This window comes from Papilio xuthus, unplaced genomic scaffold (assembly GCF_000836235.2).
Source record: "Papilio xuthus unplaced genomic scaffold, Pxut_1.1 DF827680.1, whole genome shotgun sequence".
NCBI classification, from domain to species: Eukaryota; Metazoa; Arthropoda; class Insecta; order Lepidoptera; family Papilionidae; genus Papilio; species Papilio xuthus.
The window spans coordinates 4,353,220-4,375,778 of NW_013530969.1; the positions used below are offsets into that span (position 1 = coordinate 4,353,220).

The window sequence follows — 22,559 nt, forward strand, 5'->3', positions numbered from 1 at the left end:
AATAAATAAGTTTTAACCCGTCTGTAGGCTTTGCAAACTACAGAAAACTCAATAATGTAAATAATATAAGTAAATGAATGTGTCACAAATGTCATAGTCTTTTTATTTTTCTACAAAAAAATCAAAAGATTTATGGTATTTTTTTTTAATCGATGGTACTATTCGTACACAATAATATAAGGTCCTAATAATGACGTAATAACAAAAATCTGGAATTACAAGTTACAAAACCTTCGTCGTGATGAATTATTTATCCTTTATTGAAGATTAGTAAGAATATAATAAAAGGTCCACCAAATTCGACCACATTGGAGCCTTGAATTATTATCTTTTTCATCGGTATATCATCAAGTTCGTGTTTTTTCTAACTTGGAAGATAAGGGTCAGTATTTATTGCTAACATATTTCTTACAAGGTGCATTTAGATTTTTTTTTATCGTACAATATTGTACACTAATATATCGCCGTGCGAATCGTTGTCGTAGGTTCAATGACCAGCTTGCTTTGTGTTTTATCGTAAATTGATTACTCATAGCATTTATAAAAATACCAAGTGCATTTCCGCCTACATGTAGTCAAGTAATACGTGACGACGATAACATGGGAGTCGCTAAAAATGTTACCGACACTCTTTGCTAAAAATATTCGGCAAAGTTGTGTAAATAAATTTGTTGCTAAAAAAATACTTTTTACAACCCATATTCCCGCATTAGTTCCATCAATGTCGTCATTAATAACTATAATTAATCAAAAGAAATTAATTATTTATACTCAAAGGTATATTTTTTTTATTAAAAATGACAAGCAGGCTATTTACATACATTTCCTTTTTAGGAACCTTCTTATAGGAAAAAATACGTAAGTGCAAAAACTCACATAAACAGAAAGTTATTACAAATTAATCCTTTGTGCTTTTAACTATGTAACTTTTATTTCATTATGCGTGCCCCAAAAAACAATGTATTGATGTCTACTTTACTATTTTTTTTTATAAATTAAACATCGGATAGATTCTCCTTTTGTAGGTATCAACTCATTTCTAGTCCATTGGGCCCACCATACAGGATGTCGTTTGGTCGAATTTAGCAGTGAGACCAACCGTTGTTTCAATATTTTAAATGCCTTAACTTTTTTGCTTATTTCTGTCCTACATCTACGAACGGAAGACAAAGCCGTATACAAAAATAATGATATTTTCATATACCTAACTACGACGTAATATTGATAAAAATGCATATGTTCACAAGATGCAGATGCACCTTTATCAATTACCGCTGAACCGGCCGGTATTTATCGTTAACCAGTTCAAGTTAAAATTAGATATGCGTGGTAAGTCTCGCTCAGTTGGCGCGCTGGTCGCGGGCGTGGTGGCGTGCTGCGACGCACGTTGACAGATCAAGCGCTAGTGTGCACTGCGCATGCGCGGGAGCGCGTCATCGCCTTTGTTTACAAACAACTTTATATTATCTGACCTGACCTTAACCAATTTGAGTTTTTTTTTTCGTAAAAATCAAAAGTTTTAGACAACGTTATCGGTAAGTCTGAATTTGTTTTGTTAACAGATATAAACATGCGTTAAAAATATGATAACATTGTCATAAATTACTTAGGTTATTTATTGTAATGTATTCAATCAATATCAACACGACTTTTTTTTATAATAATTATTTTTTTTGTTGTCAATCCTGACAAATATTATGCTCCGAAATACCTACGCATATGCGTAATATAGGTATTGCCAATGTTAATACATTTTTGGTTTATTTATTATAATTTGACAGATAAAGTTAAGCAATTGTGTATAATCTGTACCCAAAAAACACTAAATTCTTAACGAATAAAAAATACATGACAAATTATTTAATTTAATAACGAAATACAAAATAAGCGTTTATTTATATTATGATTAACATACGTATTATTTATTATTAAGATTAGCTTGATTTATAACAAACATATCATCTCATTTTGACATCCATACATTTATGATTACAAAAGATTTATGTTTCTATATGTCACATTTAATTAATAAATTACTATATATAGATTTTTTATTATATGCTGTACTATCTTAAAATTACCGTATAAATATAACTTGGTTCAACTTTCTCGTGGTTACAGGTTTGACGAGTTTTGTTACCTTGCGTGTACCGTTGCACGAATTGTAATTAGTTTTAAAAAGGTTCAATATATCATTTGCCGGTTTGTAGTTAACCTAGGCAAATTACAAAAATAAGGTTCAGAATACGGTCATTAACATATAATTCCTATCTTATATATACAAAAGAAAGTCGTATTAGATACACTATTTATAACTCAAGAACGGCTTTACCGATATGGCTGAAAATTGGTGAGGAGGTAGCATAGAGCCAGGATACGGACATAAGATACTATTTATTCATTTTTTTTCGAATTTATGCCTTGAAGAACTGCTTTTTATTTAACTTACTAATATTATAAATGCGAATGTTTAAATGGATGTGATGTGGATGGATGGATGTGTGTTTGAAGATATCTCTAGAACGGCTGAACGGATCTCGATTAAATTTGGCATACGTATAGAACATCGTCTGAAAGAACACATAGGCTACATAGATTAAGTTTTTTTATATTATATCCACGCGGACGGAGTCGCGGGCGACAGCTAGTTTATTATAAGATCTAAATAAATAACATATCTATAACCTTCCATAAATAACTTTTGTCCACGATGTTTTATAACAACAAAATTTAAAGAATCATTGACGTCAGTCGAATCAAAAACGGGTTTTTTATTGTTAATTTGATTTTAAAAATTAACCATAAATTTCAACTATCGTAATAGCTGTTTAATAACTTTATTATCTCTTTTTGATATGAAGAAAATGAGAGGGATGGAAATGTTTTTACAGCTATTACGTTAGTGAAAACTAACCGTGATATCAATATGAAATTTTTTTATTAAGTGGCATTACTATTCCCATCCACGTCTAAACTTCTTTAAAAGTAAATGGGTATTGTATATTTATTGAAAATCGATATTTTGTTTGTATTGGCCGGTTTTAATTTAAAATGTATTACAATAAAAAACAATAAAAAAGCAAGGACCAGTTCTCACAAAATTTACAACCTACGTATGTCATGATCTCGATTACCCAAAAGTAAAATATTTAAGAGGAAAAAAGTATTCACTTCCATTTGCATACAAGTTTTAGTGTTTGATTTTAAAATGTTTATTTTTACTGAGATTAAGATTTTTCAATGGCACAAGCAAAAACTAAACAGATAGATATAAAAGGCCATGTTGTAAAACTTTACTGTTAGGAAGAAAATTCGACATTGTACCGGTACTGTACAGCAATGCGTACTGCGCAACACTAGCCTTATTAAAGTATCTACGTTTATGTCCCATCACTAATCATTCTGACATTTGACTTGGTAATGAAAGCGTGTCATTCGCGCCAAAGGATTCTAAACAATAATATCAAAAAGTACTATAATCACTGGCCTTTAATATATTGCACATAATTATTATATTTGTATTATTTATTTACATACATACATACATTATGTTATATATTATGTGTATTTATATACATACATATATTTTCTTTATTGTGTCTGAATGCTCTTTTAATACTTAATGATATATTAATGTTTAATTTAATCAACATGAAAACTGTACCTATTGTTAATTTAGCACACAAGTGTTTTTTACAGTTCATCCACCTTGTATTATTTTATTTGACATACAAACTAGCTTATTCTTTAAAACATATGACTAAATGTTTGTTGGCCGTGTAGTCGCTAGGCCTGTACTGACTAAATAGACGACTCGCGTTGACGATTCAACTTGTGTACGAAGCACAAGGTACGTCAGTATACAACATGTGAGTTTCGAATTACGTTTCCTTATATACGAAGAGTCTAAGATGTTCCAGCGGTTAGGATTACGAACTTATTTCTTAATGTAAGAGAGAAGTAGACTAAATTATTTGTAACAGAACTATTAAAAGCGATCTACTACAAGAACCTCGGAAGAGATAGTGTTGAAAAATATATAAAAGGTCTGTTGCCTATCTAAATTCTACTGTATGTAATCATAGAAATTTATTAGAAGACTTTCTTTCTAAATGCATAAAAATATCACGAAGACTAAAGCAACTTCTTACACCGTAGACCTATACAGTGGTAGAGCCCTCTTTAATATTTTCGCACGAATTGGCCCGGCTCGCCCGATGAAATACCACGACCACACAGAAGACAGGCGTGAAGTGGAAGCGATTCCACGTTTCGTCTGATGAGTGTGCGTCCCGGAGGCCTAATTTAGTCCTCTTTGTATTCCCACCCTTTTCCTTATAAGGAAAGGATGGGAAGTGGAAGTGGACTTTCCGGATGAGAGGATGCATGAAAAGGGAAAATATTTTCTTTCTGTGCATCCTCTCCTCCGTCGTTAAAGAAGAGAATCATAAATAATTGGATCGGGTTGTTGTTAATTAGGGATCCGTTGCAAATATACATTAAAAAGCTCTAAGGGATTTTGACAGATATTTATGTGGTTAAGTTATAATTATTTAGTTTTTTTTAAATATGCACCGATAAGTTTCTTATGGAGATTTTTCATTATTTATTAATTTAGGAATTATTTTTACTAATCGCTTATTAGTCAAAATAAATTCATATTTTGTAATCAAAGATTTTTATTTTGTTTTAAAATAGCTTTATGAATTACTTCTCAACATTATTGTATCGCGTTCATAGAAATGTTTTCAAGAAGGTATACAAAAATTTCCCTTCTCATATTAAATAATCATTAACCAATATACTATGGAAATTGATACGTGATCTTATATTGATGTAAACTAATATATCCAATTCAAATCATATTTTTATTCTTATTACAATTCAGATTATAATTTATAAAATTTATTAATCCCTCGCCGTGTTATTTTGATTGAAAATATAAGATTACGCGGATCGAAATTACAAAATTTCCATTAGCGTAGGACTGATCGGATTCCTTATGTATTTAACATAGAAACCGATCGTGAGGCAATGAATTTATTTTAATATTTTAAAGAATATGATTTGTTAAGGTTATATCGTTACGAAATATTTTTTTTTCAGTTCCAAGCGTGACAAACTTATAATATTTTAACTTGTCACTTGTAAAGTGACGTGTCACTTTAAAAGTGCTATGATATTTTTAAAAGGCGGATATAATCTACGGTTTAAAAGGCGAATTATTTAATATTAGGTTATATAGCTTTTCTATATATTGACGGACAAATAATGTTTACAAAAATCGATTTTGAAAAATGACTGTTCATGAAAAAATATTGAAAACTTTTTTTAAATGTTTATGTTAATTAAGCGCTTTGATAAAGAATTAATTTATGTTTTAATTAAGTATTTTGTTATAAAGCACTGATAATTATAATATTACTAATTGTTGGTCGCGACTCTGTCCGTGCGGAATTAAAAAAATAAATAGCCTATGTGTTCTTCCACACTATATCTTACATCTGTGTCGAAATCCGTTGAGCCGTTCCCAAGGTATCTCCTAACAAACATCCATCTATGCATCCATCTAAACTTTCGCATTTATAATATTAAAAATAAGATATATTTTATGTCTATATTTTGATATCTCGAACACAAAAACTGAACATAAAATAAAATTTGATTTTCACTAATACAGAAAAATTATGATTAAAAAAATAGCGGTCCCAGATTGAAATTTATTAAGATTCGTTCAGACTTTGCTAAACATAATGATTAGGAATTATTGCGCTCGTAGATATGAATCAGATGGTTTTAAATAATATCTTAGAATGTGTCTCAATAAGACATCTCAAGGTTTTTAAATGTTTGACCTTGTTTCTAGTTCAATGTTTACAAGATACCTACACTCTAATACATCCTATTACTATAAAGACAAACAATACAACAATGTCTTACTTTTTTTTTAACATATTTATCTTTTTTATTTTATCATTAAACACACATATTTTTTATACGATATGTGTTCATCTAAATCTCTTGTCCTTTGATAACGTCTTAGCTAATATCATTTTTATAAGAGAACACTAAACTATTTTTTTTTTAATTTCACTAAATAAAAACCGTAAATATTTCTAAATATTCCAAAAGTAGTTATAATTAACTTAAAATGACCTGTTTTATCTATTTGTAATACTTCCAGATAACTTCTACATAATACTAGTTGGATTTTCTTTATCGTATTTCACAACGAAAACAATTAAAGGACGATAACAAAACTTTATTACACACATTGAAATTCCGTTTTTAAGGTTATTAAAATCTTGTTCGATTAAAATGTAGTCAACTTTTAATTATGATAAACACAATTTGTTTTTTTATTATAACCTTAAACCGATATCAAGTAACACTTCCAATTAACTGCTTTAATAAGAATATCAATTGATTTGGACAGAATCTACAAGTCCATCGTAAGACCTGTCGTATTGTACGGATCTGAATGTTGGGCCACCAAGGTTTCGGATGAAAGAAGATTGCATGTAGCTGGAATGCGTATTCTAAGATGGATGTGTGGTGTGACACGAAAGGATAAAGTTAAAAATGTGTTTATTAGAGGAAGTTTGAAAGTAGCACCAGTGATCGAGAAATTGAGGAGTAAAAGATTAGCGTGGTTTGGACATATGCGGAGGGATGATGATGATATAAGCAAAAAAGTAATGAGATTGAATGTGGATGGCTACAAAGGTAGAGGAAGACCAAGAAAAGTATGGAATGACTGTCTGAAAGAGAATATGCGTAGGAAGGGGGTAGATTCGGATATGACGGCTGATAGAGATGTATGGAGGAGTAGTACTTACTGTGCCGACCCTCGACAGGGATAAGAGCAGGTTGATGATGAATTGATTATTATATAATTTTCGTCATAAAAATATATTAACACTAAACATAAATAGAAATTCTTCACAATACTTAATCTGGAGAAATATAATCTAATTATCAACACATTTTATACCATGAAGATAAATTCAATATAGATGATGTTACGACAGAGGACCATTGTGAGAATTTACATGTCTGTAGGTCAATAACGAAATTGCTTAAAGTCCATACTACTTCAGAAATAAATTCTTTGTATAATTTCAATTGATACTTAGATTCATAGAGTAAGTGTGTTTCATCCTCATCATCATCATCAGCTCACTATACATCCCCACCGAGGAGCTCGGAGCCTACCCTAAGTTAGGTGTGACTGGGCCATAGTCAACCACGCTGGCCAAGTGCGGGTTGGTTAACTTCACACATATCTTTGAATTTCTTCTCAGATAAGTGCAGGTTGCATCACGATGTTTTCCTTCACCGTAAGAACGTCGGATAAATGTACATATGTAAATCGGAAATCGAAAAACACATTGGTACATGGCGGGATTCGAACCCAGGACCTGTAGATTACAAGTCAAGCGTTAGACCACTGAGCCACCGACGCTCCACGTTTTTTTTAACCGACTTCAAATAGAAGGAGGTTATCAATTCGTTCATCGTTCAATTTTTGTTCATCGATAACTCCGCACCTGGTTGGCCGATTTTCATAATTATTTTTTTAATCGAAAGGTATTGCGTATCATTTGGTCCCATTTTTTGAAATATTAATTAGTATCCAGTGGTTTGTAAGTTTTTCTCCATAAAACAAGTTCAAAAATCGGAGAAAAATGTAACAATTTTTCTCCTTTTTTTCAACTTAAAGATATTATAAAAGAAGTAAAATAAAGATTTCAGATGGGATTGCAAATTCTTTAGTTTTAAATACTTGACCATTATGTGACTAGTTATAATATAGCGTGTTTATTTACTAGGTTAATAGTCGTGACATATTTTATTTTACAATTAAACGATAATTTGTAACAATTAAAATTGTAAATCCATCGATTATTATAATTTTGTACAGGTTTTCCCAACGATTGTGAAGTAGTAGGAAAAATCTTTATTTTAAGTTCTTTCAAAGTTGTTTACTTTTTATTCAAAGTCAGTCGATCGAAGGTAGTGAAGCGTATAGATTGAGTATAGAAAACATCGTGCTATTAAGTTGTTGGTTTAAAGTTACAAGTTAAAAACTTTACATGTATACGTAATATATAAGTAATTTATATCTACTTCTTACTATGGCATCTGTAAGTATTTTTAACTGTTTATATGTAAATTATATTTATATTCCTTCCTTCTAGTTATTGGATATGTACTTAGTGCATTTGGACCAAATATCTACAGAGAATGTATGCATTTACTGTCACAAATTTTTATTACTAAGTTGTAAGTCACTTCATCAATCTTTATAATAATATTTTTTTTAATTACTAATATTGTGAATGCAAATGCCCAGATGGATGGATGTTAGAAGATCTGCAGAACGGATATACGAATCGCACTGGAAGAACATAAAGGCAACTAAGTTTTTTTAATTCGGCACAGAAAGAGCCGCGGGCGATAGCTAGTTAACAATAAATCGTTTGCAGCTAAAATAATCTGCTAAAGGCATAGTTATATATTATTTTTTATGTAATACATTGTAGTTAATCATAAATTAATTTGCGAGGAGACGTTATTTTTAAAAATAAGCAAAACACTATATCATATTTACACATTTTTGAACAAACACAGATAATGTAAGTCGAAACATTCTGTGATAAAAAGCCACCAAACAATTACACAATCATTGTAAATTACGAAAACATCTTATCATCTTTTTATTGAAGGTACATATTTAATGCTCAGCCACTATGAAATGCATCAAAACTGTTGTGGTAATTAATTATTTATCAACCATGATAAAAACAACATTTACTTACAAGACGTTAAAAACAATTAATTTAAAACGAAGTTAATTACTCTAAAATGTATCAATTTAAATCAATTCGTTGCGTTCATTATTTCATTAGTTTTTAGTTGACCATTTTACAACAAACTATCGTTAACTTTTCGTAAGATGAGACGTCGGTAAGCACGGGATAGATGTCTGTTAAGGCTTGATCGCGGTTATTTATTTGGTGTGAACAAGACCTTAGACTTAGTATGTATACTGTCTTAACTAATATTATAAATGCGAATGTTTAATGGATGGATGGATATATGTTTGTTTGAAAGTATCTCCGGAACGGCTAAACAAATATTGACGAAATTTGGCTGACACGTAGAACATAGTCCGGAAGAACACAGGCTACTTATATGTTTTTTATTACGCGCGGACGGAGTCATGGGCAACTGCTAATTGAGATATAATAATTTGAAGACGCGAATAGAAATTATAAAAGTAATAATACAATTCATGTATTATAAAGTAGCTGTTTTTAATATCATTGCTTTTTTTTGTTCATTTTGTATCTTCGTAGAGGTCGCATACCGACTGAGGTCAATGTTTGATAACTATCAAATTTATACTTCTTTTTTTTAATAAGACGCAATCGATTTGTGCTTCGATATTTTTTTATTATATACAAGACTTTTTGGTTACTAGTATATTAGTAATGGTATGTTAATTTATATAAGACTAGCATTTTATATCTTGGGTTCAATTCTTAGTTGAAACATTTATTGAGTTTATTTACTTCTGTTGGTTATTATCTGGTTGTTCGGTGGATTATGTTATAATTTATTGCTATTTTTCATTGAATTGATGAATTAATTTGATATTAAGAAGTCGAAATATCTATTCATCATTTTATACAGTGTGAAAGTATGATAAACATTAATAATGAAAATTATTAAAAACATAACGTTTAATATAGAAGGATAATAGAATAATATTAAGATTTTCTTTTTACTTAATCTTCACTTTATAGTCAAGGATTCAATATAAATATCATTTCTTTTTCATTGTGTTTTAATGATTTTTATCGGAACGCTATAATTCGTTTTCAAATGAAGATAAATGAGGTTATCGTGTCAATCAATATAAAGGTGTGACCACACTAATTCGCAATATTTAATTATTAAAAAACATCCTTCAAAATTTCTAATAGTTTCATAAAATGTCGACTGATTGGGTTTTGCTTTGAATTATTTGTTTTATGTTAATAGTTACTTTGAATGTTCCGTTTCTTAACGTTCTTTCCATGTTTAGTATTTAACAGCGTGCATCAAAATAGCGAATCTTATGTGCGCTGGATATTTAAATAAAAATCTTAATACTTAATTTCATAATTGTCGATTTAGGCTTTTACTTAAAAAGACTTTTGCGATCCCACGGAAATAATTTTAGTACGTCACTGTCATCTTTTAGGAAAAATCAAGTCTGTGTAATTGCATGTTAAAAACGCAAACGTATTACATTACAATCTAGTGTAACCTCACCCTATAAAGACGAATATTCTTTTCGATTATTAAACGGAGTCTCATAATTGAATCAGTAATGAAAAGTCGCTTTGCTATTTGTTAATCAATCAAACGATAATGGCGGAGAAGAATTTTAATTTGATTACCAACCATATTACTGCACAAATTGATGCTACGTTTAGATCGTTTAGACGTCATTTAGGCCCAAAAATATAAATCTCACTAAAGAAATGTAGTAGGTCATATCTTAAATTTGTCTATAGGCCTTAATGTTGTTAAATCGTATCGATTAAATAATATTTTCATATGTTTGGAGAAGTTTCAAGTCATCAAATCTTTTCTTTTCTCTACGACGATATTCAATTTTTAAGTTCTTTTTGACTTAAAATTGTCTTTGCCTAATGTCATAGACCTTGAACCACAAAAAGCTATTATCTATGTAAAATGGGGTATTATAAATTTGCTTGCCAAATCGAAAAAAAACTTTCTATAATAAGTATAGTTAAGTGCAAGCGTAACAATGACCCTGGATACTTTTAGAGTGTTGAAATAGTGTTTGATTTTATAAATAGTATCGATAAAATATTGTTATATAAAAGATGAATGTTTATAATCTAATATGATTTGTTGAAGCAATAATAGACACGATTCTGTAATAAACTAAAGACTTATGTATTAGAAATTCAAAGATTATGATGTTATGAATTACCTCTACGTGAATTGTCGAAGTTAAAGGAATTTCTACTAGAATATAGCGGTATAATGCAGCGATAAATGTGACCCATTTTAGAAAACTTTTTATATCATAAAGTGGCAAACGAGCATGCTGCAACATAAATACGCCGAAAAAGCGTAGCTACCGCTGCCCATAGAAATCCGCAATTGCAGATGCGTTGCCTACCTTTAATCGACGGTGGAAGGGACGCACAGAAAGTTAATATTTCCCCTTCCTATTCGTCCTCCGTCAAATCCACTTCCCACCGTGGTTTATATTGTCAAATCATGATGACAATTTATTATGTAACTAACTCCGATTGTGAACACGAGTTCACAATCTTACTAGGTATATTATAAATATAGACAACTGTATGAATTCACAAAATATTCCGATGCTTACAGAATAGTTAATTTTAATTTTCTTATCTCTATTGATATTATGTGACTTTCACAAGTGCATTTCGCTATACATTAATGTTTGTCAATATGTACTGGTTTTAAAGCATTAACTCTGTTTTACAACCTCGTTAACAACAATGTTGTAATGGGTTAGATAAGAACACTGCAAAACAATATTCTAGCTTTATGAGAGTTTAAAGAACACATATAACTGTTCCTAATTTGCATTGCAATATTTCGCACAACTTACTTTTAAACTTAAATGGTATTAAAAGCTAGGCTATGCTAAGCTATGGTTACCGACATGTCATCATCAACAGCTCACTATACGTCCCCACCGAGGGGCTCGGAGCCTACCCTAAGTTAAGGGTGATTAGGCCATAGTCAACCACGCTGGCCTAGTGCGGGTTGGTTGACTTCACACATATCTTTGAATTTCTTCTCAGATATGTGCAGGTTGCATCACGATGTTTTCCTTTACCGTAAGAACGTCGGATAAATGTACATATGTAAATCGGAAATCGAAAAACACATTGGTACATGGCGGGATTCGAACCCAGGACCTGTAGATTGCAAGTAAAGTGCTTGACCCCTGAGCCACCGACGATCCGACACGTACAAGAAAATATTCTTTTTTTTCTATTTTCTTATGGTTTCGTGGACAAAATATGCAGTACAGTTTTCGTTAAATGTTTTAGTACTAGCTGCCGCCCATATTAGTCTGCGCGGAATAAAAAAAAATAGTGGCCTATAATTGTATTCCAGACTATGTTTTACATGTATGCAAAATTTCAGCCTGATCCATAGAGTCGTTGTCAAGATACCTTCAAACAAACATCCATCCATACATTTATAATATTAGTAAGATAAAAATTTTAAAGAATAACAGACGTTAGATATTTAATCGTACGATAGAAAGCTAAACAATTTTTACATGCTAAATACATTTTGAATCTCAAGGGTAAAATCACAACAAGATCATAGATTTTAGCCCAATTATTTTTTAATTTTGATAATATAAGCTATAAATTATGTTGTATATTTCTGGACCAATAAATTTGATAGTAAGTGTATTGAGTCGGTCTGCTGTGTATACTTTTTAAATCGTATTTTTAAGAATAAAGAGCTTAATTATTATATATTGAGATGACAGTATCTAATTTTCCGCGCGATCGTAAATTCTATTAATTTGAAAGACACTGATAGCCTTTGGTTACATCATTCTAAATTTATAATATTTTATCAGGACCCAAATACTAGAGTTTCACAAATAAATCAAATATAAAGACAAAGACAAAGAAATATAAAGCTGTAAATTCATTCTAATTTGTTAAACAGACATAATTTTATTTATCGACAATATAATTACTGAAAATTGTTTGACAAATAATTATAATTGTAAACAGCGTGTTTTTATCAGGCCTAATTTAAAGTGCATTGCCAAGTAATTTTGCTGTTGTGTGTGCTGATTCGTTAGTATTCGTATTTCTGCATTGAAGCAAGCGTTCACTTAAAGTGGAACAGTGCGTTTGTTACGCATAATTTGTTAATCTTTAGTTATGAGACAAAAAACACATTAATTCAAACTCATAACGTGATAATATAAAGATTAGATTAGCTTAACACATCAAACAGTTTAGTAACGGTGATATTTTTATGAACTGCACAGTATTTCTTTAGTTTTTTTATCTTATCTGTGGTGTGTCAAGTGTTCGTGTGGAAAGTAACGAAATATATAAGAAAAAAATTATATTTACAATGGTGAAAAACAATACCGGATCAATTTTATTGAAGTTGTTTACGAAGTGGATTAATGATCCTAACACATCGACAACGGCCGAGAGCAATAAGGTTTGAAGCGAGAATTTATTCAACCGGTTTATAAAAACTTGTCCCTTATGTTAATTTCACACAGAGTCAGAGCAGTGGACATTACAGTACTGCAATTGTATTAAAGCTTTAACCAACAACATCGAGACAGAACAGTACTCCAGTGTTAACTATTCTGCCCTCGTATGAAACTAATATAACGTTAAATAGATTGTCTATTTTATTCATTCAAGAATGCTAATTATTTATCAGAACTCTGTTGAGGCTATTATCTTAAATAGCTAAAATACCACCACGTCCCACGTGGCGAGACACTGCTCAGTATAATTTAAATATAAATATTTGGTATTAATTTAAACATTCAACCCAACAGTCAATAAACTAAGGGTATAAATTCTTGATAATTTGCTTCTTAATAAATAATCCTACTAATATTATAAATGCGAATGTTTAGATGGATGTTTGTTTGAAGATATCTCCAGAATGGCTGAACGGATCTCGATAAAATTTGGTATACATATAGAACATAGTCTAGAAGAATACATAGGCTACCAATTATAATTTATTTTAATTCCACGCGGACGGAAGCGCGGGAGAGCTAGTTGAAAATAAAAAGACAATAAAATAGGTTATACTGAATATTCAATTGAAACTCTCACATTATTGTGTTATATGTTGATTAAAGCGTATGTCTTTTATAAAACAAATGTTTTTGAAGATATTAAAAAGAGATATTTTATTTAATTTAATTTACACAATTGTAGAGTTTATTAATTAAACTATGTTCCATTATAATTAAATATATGAGTAGTATAAGTTTAAAGATCATTAGAAAGTTATCAATGGATAATTAACCTTCACTTTTGTTCAATAGTATTGTGGATTATTCCAGTACGAGCAATTAAGTACGTATCGAATGGAATGGAAACATTATATGTTACCGTGGCTTTCCATTGCCGAAACACTCATAGTAACATCGTCGTGTCTTTCTTTTTGGGAAAACTGAGATACTGCCGCCTGTATCTCAAAGAAGCGTTACAGAGATTTTTTTATTTTTTATTAAAGAAGAAAAGTAATAGCTTATTAAGATCAGATTTACATCCATTAATAAATCAAAGCAAGGCCAATAATAGCTTTTCCAGTAAATTAAGGTAAATAATAACAAAGATATTTCTTACGATCATGTGATAGACACACACACATAATCCTAGATATAAAGTAATCAATTAGGAAAAAGAAAAAAACATAATTAATAATGAAAATATTTAACACACACGCACATTTTCATTTTCCACGTTTTTCCTATGACATAGTCATTATATATTTCTTTAGCTTATATATACATAAAGATCTACGTATAAATACTTGTCTAATATACGCACATCTTTATTCTAGTAACAAAAGAGTCTTAAATCTATGATATTAAACATAATATTAAAAACGAATAATTAACTAAAATATATTCTTAAAAGGAGTCCCTTTAGTTTCCGAAGATACTGGCAGCGTTCCCCCTTTGAATAGCTAAACTAATTCTTTGTCCGAGGTATCTGCCAGCTCTGCGGTCCCCTGTGATGTCGATTAACTTTTTTGATATTTCCCTAAAAAGCCTTAAAGCGCTATAACCCACTTGTCTAATAAAGTAAACTAGAAGGTAAAGTATTCTACGGAGTGTCATAAATTAGGGCCTGCCAGTGCACTTGCAGAGGTGAGCACGACTGAAATCCATAGGATAATATAAATCATAATCATCATCAGCTCACTATACGTCCCCACTGGGGGGTTCGGAGCCTACCCTAAGTTAGGGGTGACTAGGCCATAGTCAACCACGCTGGACAAGTGCGGGTTGGTTGACTGGATACTATAAATACTAAAATATAAATGTTTCACCTAATTACTGAATTTTGTCACATTTTAAATCAAGTACGCACTTGGTATACAAAATCGCAACGCCATGTACAAACAATTTGCTGATTAGACATCAATACAACGGTAAAGGCAGCATAAAAAGCGTTGTTTGCATTTCACGATAACGTTCAATATACAAGTACAGAATTTGCACTAAGTTCAATGTAAACAATTTATCACATGAATGTCAGTTGAAAACGTTACAAAGAATTTTCTCAAAGATTGAATCTTACGGATTGTATTGTTTAATTGTCTTTCAGTTGCTTAGGCAGTGTCTCATTGTGGGCCGCGGACGAGAGCGAAAGCGTGCCCGTGGTCCCGTCTCGATGCGTTGGAGGAACAGAGAGGTTTAGTGGGTATGCCTCCGCTATGGAGGAGAATCCCATATAACTACCGCGTTCCCCCGGGGCGCGGAGTATGCATAAAGCATTCCTCTCTGAAAAAAAAGAGTATCTCATTGTAGATGTTTAATAATAAATCTACAAGAGTGATCTGTCTGTTTCCTATAATATACTTAATATACGATTTCCGTATTCTAAAACCTGATATAAAATCTTTATAAAATGCATTTTCTGAAAAGCACATATTCATTTTTTTTTCGATTACAACAAATTCCGTACGTCATTTCAAATACAAGCCGAAAGATTCCGTATACATAAAAAGGAACGTTTGCGCGAAAAAGGAAGAAACTTATTCGGATATCGAATACGGAAATCATGTGTGCTGCTGGCTTTAATCACAAACCAATACGAAGGCTAAGACGAAGGCTATCATACGAAATTAAATAATATCTAATTAAGGACGACAACTTTTTGTATCAGATGTCTTCCTATAGAATGTTATTGATTCTTAATTGTATATATTTGTTTGTAGGTATCAAACGCGAACATGTCTGTGATAACAGAGTCCATAGACCTGGAGAGAGAGTACTCACCAAGCAGATGGTCGACAAGATTCGCGACCGCCGGTGAAGTTTTACAACATCACGTGCAATTTGTTACTGCTGGTAATACTTACTATTATTTAAATTTTATTAATATTATAAATATGAATGTTTGGATGGATTGATGGATGTTTGTTAGGAGGTATCTCTGGAACAGCTGCATGGATCTCGTTGAAATTTGGCATATATGTAGAATATAGGATTAGGTTACTAATTAAGTTTTCTTAAATCTAGCTAGTACTCTATAACCGGAACAGCTATAGATAAATAAATCTAATTGTACAAAATGAAAAGAATAACATCCGTTGCGGTGGAGGAAAGTGTGCTCCAGTGTGCCCCGACCCCACATCTCTTTATGTAATATGTTAAAAATAAATTAATATGTTAAAATTTCTAAATTCCAATGATGTCATAATACTGGCTTTATTACCCTGTTAATATACACAGCTAAAATTAAACTTTTAAAATGACTACATAAGAGCCCTGCTGTTTAACTGTGAGATGTCTTTGTTGCGTAATTTCATCACTACATTTATCCTCAGATCTTTTTTTCCCACATTAATGTCGATATTGACACTGTAATTTACGTCAAAAGAAACTGGAGACGATGAGCGATGACAAATAAATGTTTGTTTCGTTCCAGCGAGCGACAAAGCCACCAATAATGTGCCACATAAATTGGAAATAGAATACGGCTCTACTCCCGGACAAAAGTTGGACATATTGGGAACAGATCTGCCAGACGGTGAGTTCATTTAAAATATTCTATTCTTAATTTTATTTAACCGATTGAGAGAAAATAATGATATTTATTCGCGTCCATTCTGTTGCGATCCCCCAAAAGCGAAGAAAGGGGTCTTGTTACAAGGATCATTAAATTCATTTTTTTTTCTGTTTGTACATTGTACATGTATTACTTTTTAAATTAATTACTAGATCATGCATGTAATTTTAAGAATAAATATGCTAGAATATCCCCAGACAGAGACCTTTACATACAAAGGGAGAAAAGTGTAAGCGTATTTTTATCCATAAACTGTAATTATTACGTACATTTTTTTTGTAACGCGCATTTAAGACATAAGAGGCATATATTAGAAAAGCTTTAAACATGAAAATTAATAATATAAAATATTTGAATATTGTTCACATTATCAGAACCTATAAATTTGTCTTCAATTAACTCTTCATTTGGATTTCGTTATCTTGTAGGGACGCTTAGTGCCAAAATTATGTAAACGTCCTTTTTATATTTTTAAAAATAACACGTTAAACAACTTTCCTTCGCTCAATACCTGATGTTGAGACCTTACCTTAAAGCCGTATTTTTTTCGAAAAATTCGTGTAAGCAATGATTCTAAATAAATACTGTGTTAACGTTGAAATGTTACGTTTTTGTAACCTTGTTGATTATTATTATAATAAAACAAAGCTTTATTGCAAGTACTTGAACATCTTTATCAATTCTTAAAAGATAAGTACTTGGATCTTCCAAAAGATCGGACGCAAAGATAGCTAAATTTTTATACCTTTAAATTCAAAACACATAACTTGACATATCGAATTACAGATTAAACGATAGCTTGCAATAATTTATTGCGTATTTTTTACTAAATAACAGGAACAACTATGATCTTGGTAGATGACCTTGTCTTTCGTTCTGCTACTAAAGGGATCGCTAAAATATAACCAAGAGGGTCGCGGCGTATAAAAGGTTAAAAATAATTTAATTAGAACAAACGTAATTAAGACCTTTGTGATCGTTGTGGTCTCATTACGCGTATTTACAACTTGTAATAGATGATTGATAGATCAATAATATTGACATTAAATAAATATTTTGTTACGAGATTGTTTTGATATCTCTAAACGACAGTTATCTTTGTCGTTTATATAATGTTATTTTGAAACATCTGTCCTAGGACAAATCTTAAAGATAACATCTGTAATGGCTTATTACATTATCAATTGTTTATTTTCATAAAATTACATGAGACTATAAATAACAATATATTGCTCATAGACACACAGCTGACTTAAGAATCAAATATGTTTTGTACAACAGACAAACGGTGTACTGAACCAGTCCAATGATTAATTGTATTGAAGCACCATAACTAATATGTAACATTTTAACAGTGGTAGAGCCAGCTTTAACATCTTCGCAAGAATTTGCCCGGCTCGCCCTCGAAATACCACGACCACACAGAAGACAGGCGTGAAGTGGAAGCAATTCCGCGTTTCGTCTGATGAGTGTGCGTCCCGGAGGCTTAATTTAGTCCTCTTTCCCTTCCCATCCGTTTTCTTATAAAGAAAGGATGGGAAGTGGAAGTGGACTTTCCGGATGTGAGGATGCATGGAAGCGGAAAATATTTTCTTTCTGTGCATACTCTCCTCCGTCGATTAAAGGTAGACAACGCATATGCGATTGCGTATGTCTATGGGCAACGGTCGCTTCGCTATTTCAGCGATTTCAGGTGGCCGCGCAGTGTATTTGAAACAATTTTTATAGTACGGCTTATAGTAGTTTTAAAATAGGCGCAAATAATTTAAATTAGGTTTTTTTTTTATATCATAAGGTGGCAAACGAGCGAGCGGCCACCTGAAATCGCAGATGTAGCGAAGTGACCGTTGCCCATAGATATACGCAATTGCATATACGTTGCCTACCTTTAATCGACAGAGGAGAGGATGCACATAAAGAAAATATATTCCCTTTCCATGCATCCTCTCATCCGGAAAGTCCACTTCCACTTCTCATCCTTTCCTTATAAGAAGAAGGGTGGGAAGGGAAAGAGGACTGAATTAGGCCTCCAGGACTCACACCCATCAGACGAAACGCGGAATTGCTTCCACTTCACGCCTGTCTTCTATGTGGTCGTAGTATTTCACCGGGCGAGCCGGGCCAAGTCGTGCGAAACTATTACTATTACTGACTTACTAGTATTATTACTCACTACTACTAACATGTTTCCAGATTCTCCAATCCTAGTATACATTCACGGTGGATACTGGCAGGAGTTGTCCAGGGAGTTATCGCGGTATCCCGCTCAGCCGCTGCACCGCTCTCGCATCAAGACCATAGTGATAGGATACGATCTATGTCCCGCTTACACACTGCCGGAGATCGTACATCAGATAGAGAACGCTGCAAGATTTGTATTCGAATATGCAGAGAAAATGGGTTCGAGGTATAGCTTACAATATTTAAATACTAGGGTAACAGAAAGATGAAGTAGTTAGTAATTCTATGTGACTTCTTGTGTATTTTTTTACGTTTCTTATCGTTTTTAAATAAGCCATTAGCTGTCGCCCGCGAATCCGTCTGCGCCGAATTAAAACAAACATAATATGTAGCCTATGTCTTCTTCCAGACTACATTCTATATGTATGCCAAATTTCATAGAGATCCGTTCAGCCGTTCTGGAGATACCTTCAAACAAACATCCATCCATCCATTTAAACATTCGTATTTATAATGTTATTAAGATTCGTTTCTTTACGTATTTAAATAAAATTCGCAAAATAATTTAGGTATGCATTAAACATCGTTGTTTAAAATGTATCAAACGACGCGACAGCACGAACTGGATTCAACTTTTTGCTTTGTCATTGATTTGTTCACGATAAAAACTGCTTACAGACAGTAAGCGAAAGGTCTGTTCCGTATTTAGTATATGGCCTTCACAGAAATACGGGTATTTATAAAAAAACTAACCGGAACTGTGATACTTTACCATATTGATTGATATAAATTAATTTTATTGTTATATTTGAAGACAATAAAATTAATATAAAATTACTATCTTACTAAGATTATAAATGAGAATGTTTGGATGGATGTTTGTTTGAAGGAATCTCCAAAACGGCTCAGCAGATCTCGGTGAAATTTGCCATAGATGTAAAACATAGTCTGGAAGAAAAGAAAGACTACTTAGTTTTTTTTTTTAATATAGCTTCGCAAGCTAAATAATAATTTAATAAGAGAGTTAGCGATAGCTAGTCTTGTACAATAATTTGTCAGTAAATTATTGTCTTTATGGTTTTTAAGTATGCACATTAAATATCAAATTTTTGTGTTCAAAATATCATTTAGTGCAGCCATCAAGATTGAAATAGGTAACAAAACACGGCTCTAGTCCGATTAAACTTTGTTATAATTGAGTACCGAAAAATTGGGTTGACCTGATTATCCATAAACCCTAAAAGGTTGATAAGGTTTGACATTTCACTATAGAAATCGAAAAGATTAATTAGCATTTATAACCTATTAGAAAAGGAGTAATTAAGTTAACTTACAAATAAAAGCACGATAAAATATTATAGATACAGGAATAAAAAAATATATATGTCGGAGAATATCAATTTATGACGTTAATTATTTAATTTGAATGGCAACATCGCTTGTATGGTGTGTGATTGACGTCTGTCAGTGTCACTGTATCTGTCAGTAGTGGTCGAGGTCGTTCGACAAGTGATAGGCTTGGTTTAAAGACAGCGTCCGCGCCGGTGTGCGTGATTATGATATCGACCATTTAAATAATAAACCGCTAGGAAATCTCCGAAATGTAATTATTATAAAAAATTGTAAATAGTAATACTAATATAGATATTTTTTTTATTTCCAGAGGTGTGTACTTCGCGGGTCATTCGGCAGGAGCACATTTGGTGGCGAAACTATTGAGTAACGCTGACTTCTTTGAGAATAATCCTGGTGTTCATCGTCTGCAGGGCGCTTTTCTTATATCAGGTGTATATGACCTTCGGGAACTCGTCCACACATCAGTTAACGATGCTGTACAACTCCCAGAAGAATGGGCGGTACCTTTATCACCGTTATTTGATTGTTTCACACATCTACAAGCTAGAAGAACAAGGATCTATATCTTAGCAGCACAAAACGATAGTCCGGCATTTAAAAAACAATCTAGAGAGTTCTATGAGCTACTCCATAATACTTGTTTAATGCAAAATATGTATTTAGAAATCAAAGATGACCTAGACCATTTCGACATTGTCGAATGTCTTGCTGAGAATGATAATTATCTTAAAAATTTAATGGTACATGACGTAAGGAAACATCTGTAAGCTATTTGCATCTTTATTTCTATTGTAGTTAAGTTTAGTATCCCTTATTTATAGTTTCTTAAAAGACAAAATCTCGTTTAACTTTGACGAGATTTTTTTGAAAATTAAAACAAAGGAAAAATTATATTTAAAACCAAATATTTTCCATGATTTTATGAATATTTTTTTTATTAATAATAACATTTTAAATTTATTATATTTTCGTTTACTTTTAAATGCGATGTATAGGAATAACAAATACTTTTTATATATTTAACTAGAATAGGTTTAGAAGTAAAATATTTTGATGTACAAATAACAAAGCATAAATCTCATAAGAATAAAACTGAAATATAACATTGTTTATAAAATATTATGGAACGCTATGAAATAAAATAATCGATGTATAATAATAATCGCCTCAAAATATTAAATACGTGTTTTCTAATTCATGTGATCCTGGTAATTACATATACGATTCAAAAGAAATATATTGGTACTTAATAATTAGTGAAACCTAGTTAATACAAAAATCTAAACATAAATTTTTATCAATTTAACCTGAAATCAATTTAAATTTGAAATAAAATAAACAATATTCCCAAAGTAATTCAGACCAAGTAAACACCTTCAATTAATAACCTTTCTGTTTGATAATGATCATTCACCGCAAATAATCGAAACCAATAATTGGAATGTCTACGCGATAGTTGAAATCAAATAACATGCATATACTTATACTAGCTGTCGCCCGCGACTCCGCATGCGCGGGATAATAAAACAACTTTGGCACAGACGTATAACATAGCCTGGAAGAACACATGGGCTACTTATTATGCTTTTTTGAATTTAAGTAAAAAAGCATAATTAAAAGCATATGTGTTTTTTTAAGTAAAAAGAGTCTAAAGCGTCGATGGCTCAGTCAAGCACTTGACTTGCAATCTGCAGGTCCTGGTTTTTAATCCCGCCATGTACCAATGTGTCTTTCGATTTCCGATGCTTCTGGTGAAGGAAAACATCGTGATGCAACCTGTACATATCTGAGAAGAAATTCAAAAGATATGTGTCAAGTCAACCAACCCGCACTTGGCCAGCGTGGTTAACTATGGCCCAGTCACCCATAACTTAGGGTAGGCTCCGAGCCCCTCGATGGGGACATATAGTGAGCTGATGATGAAGTAAAAAAAAGCATAATTAGTAGCATATGTAAAAATAAATCACTTTTTGCAGCCTTATGTAATAAAGGAACAAATAATTTGAGCCATTCATAGTTATTTTGATACGAATGTGTTTGAATTGTCCAAAGATATGAAGTGACAAAAATAAAGCTTCAAGTGTCAATTTCCCGGACAGGATATTATACCCGTATCAAAAATGAAATAGTTTTTTTTTC

The 22,559-nt window shown here is 31.7% G+C and overlaps 1 protein-coding gene across 2 annotated transcripts; it reads left to right on the forward strand.

Moving 5' to 3' along the window:
• Positions 1–1,317: 1,317 nt before the first annotated feature.
• On the forward strand, positions 1,318–21,337 carry LOC106117409 (kynurenine formamidase). 2 transcript variants are annotated; one of them, XM_013311713.1, is made up of 5 exons: positions 1,318–1,535; positions 16,030–16,162; positions 16,743–16,844; positions 19,077–19,290; positions 20,728–21,335. In XM_013311713.1, the coding sequence occupies exons 2-5, from the start codon at positions 16,045–16,047 to the stop codon at positions 21,185–21,187; spliced, it is 894 nt and encodes a 297-aa protein (XP_013167167.1). In that variant the 5' UTR covers positions 1,318–1,535; positions 16,030–16,044; the 3' UTR covers positions 21,188–21,335. The 2 variants fall into 2 exon arrangements, with proteins under 2 accessions (XP_013167167.1, XP_013167166.1); XM_013311712.1 differs by lacking the exon at positions 1,318–1,535 and adding an exon at positions 13,092–13,272 and having other exon boundaries at positions 20,728–21,337.
• The last annotated feature ends 1,222 nt before the right edge of the window (positions 21,338–22,559 follow it).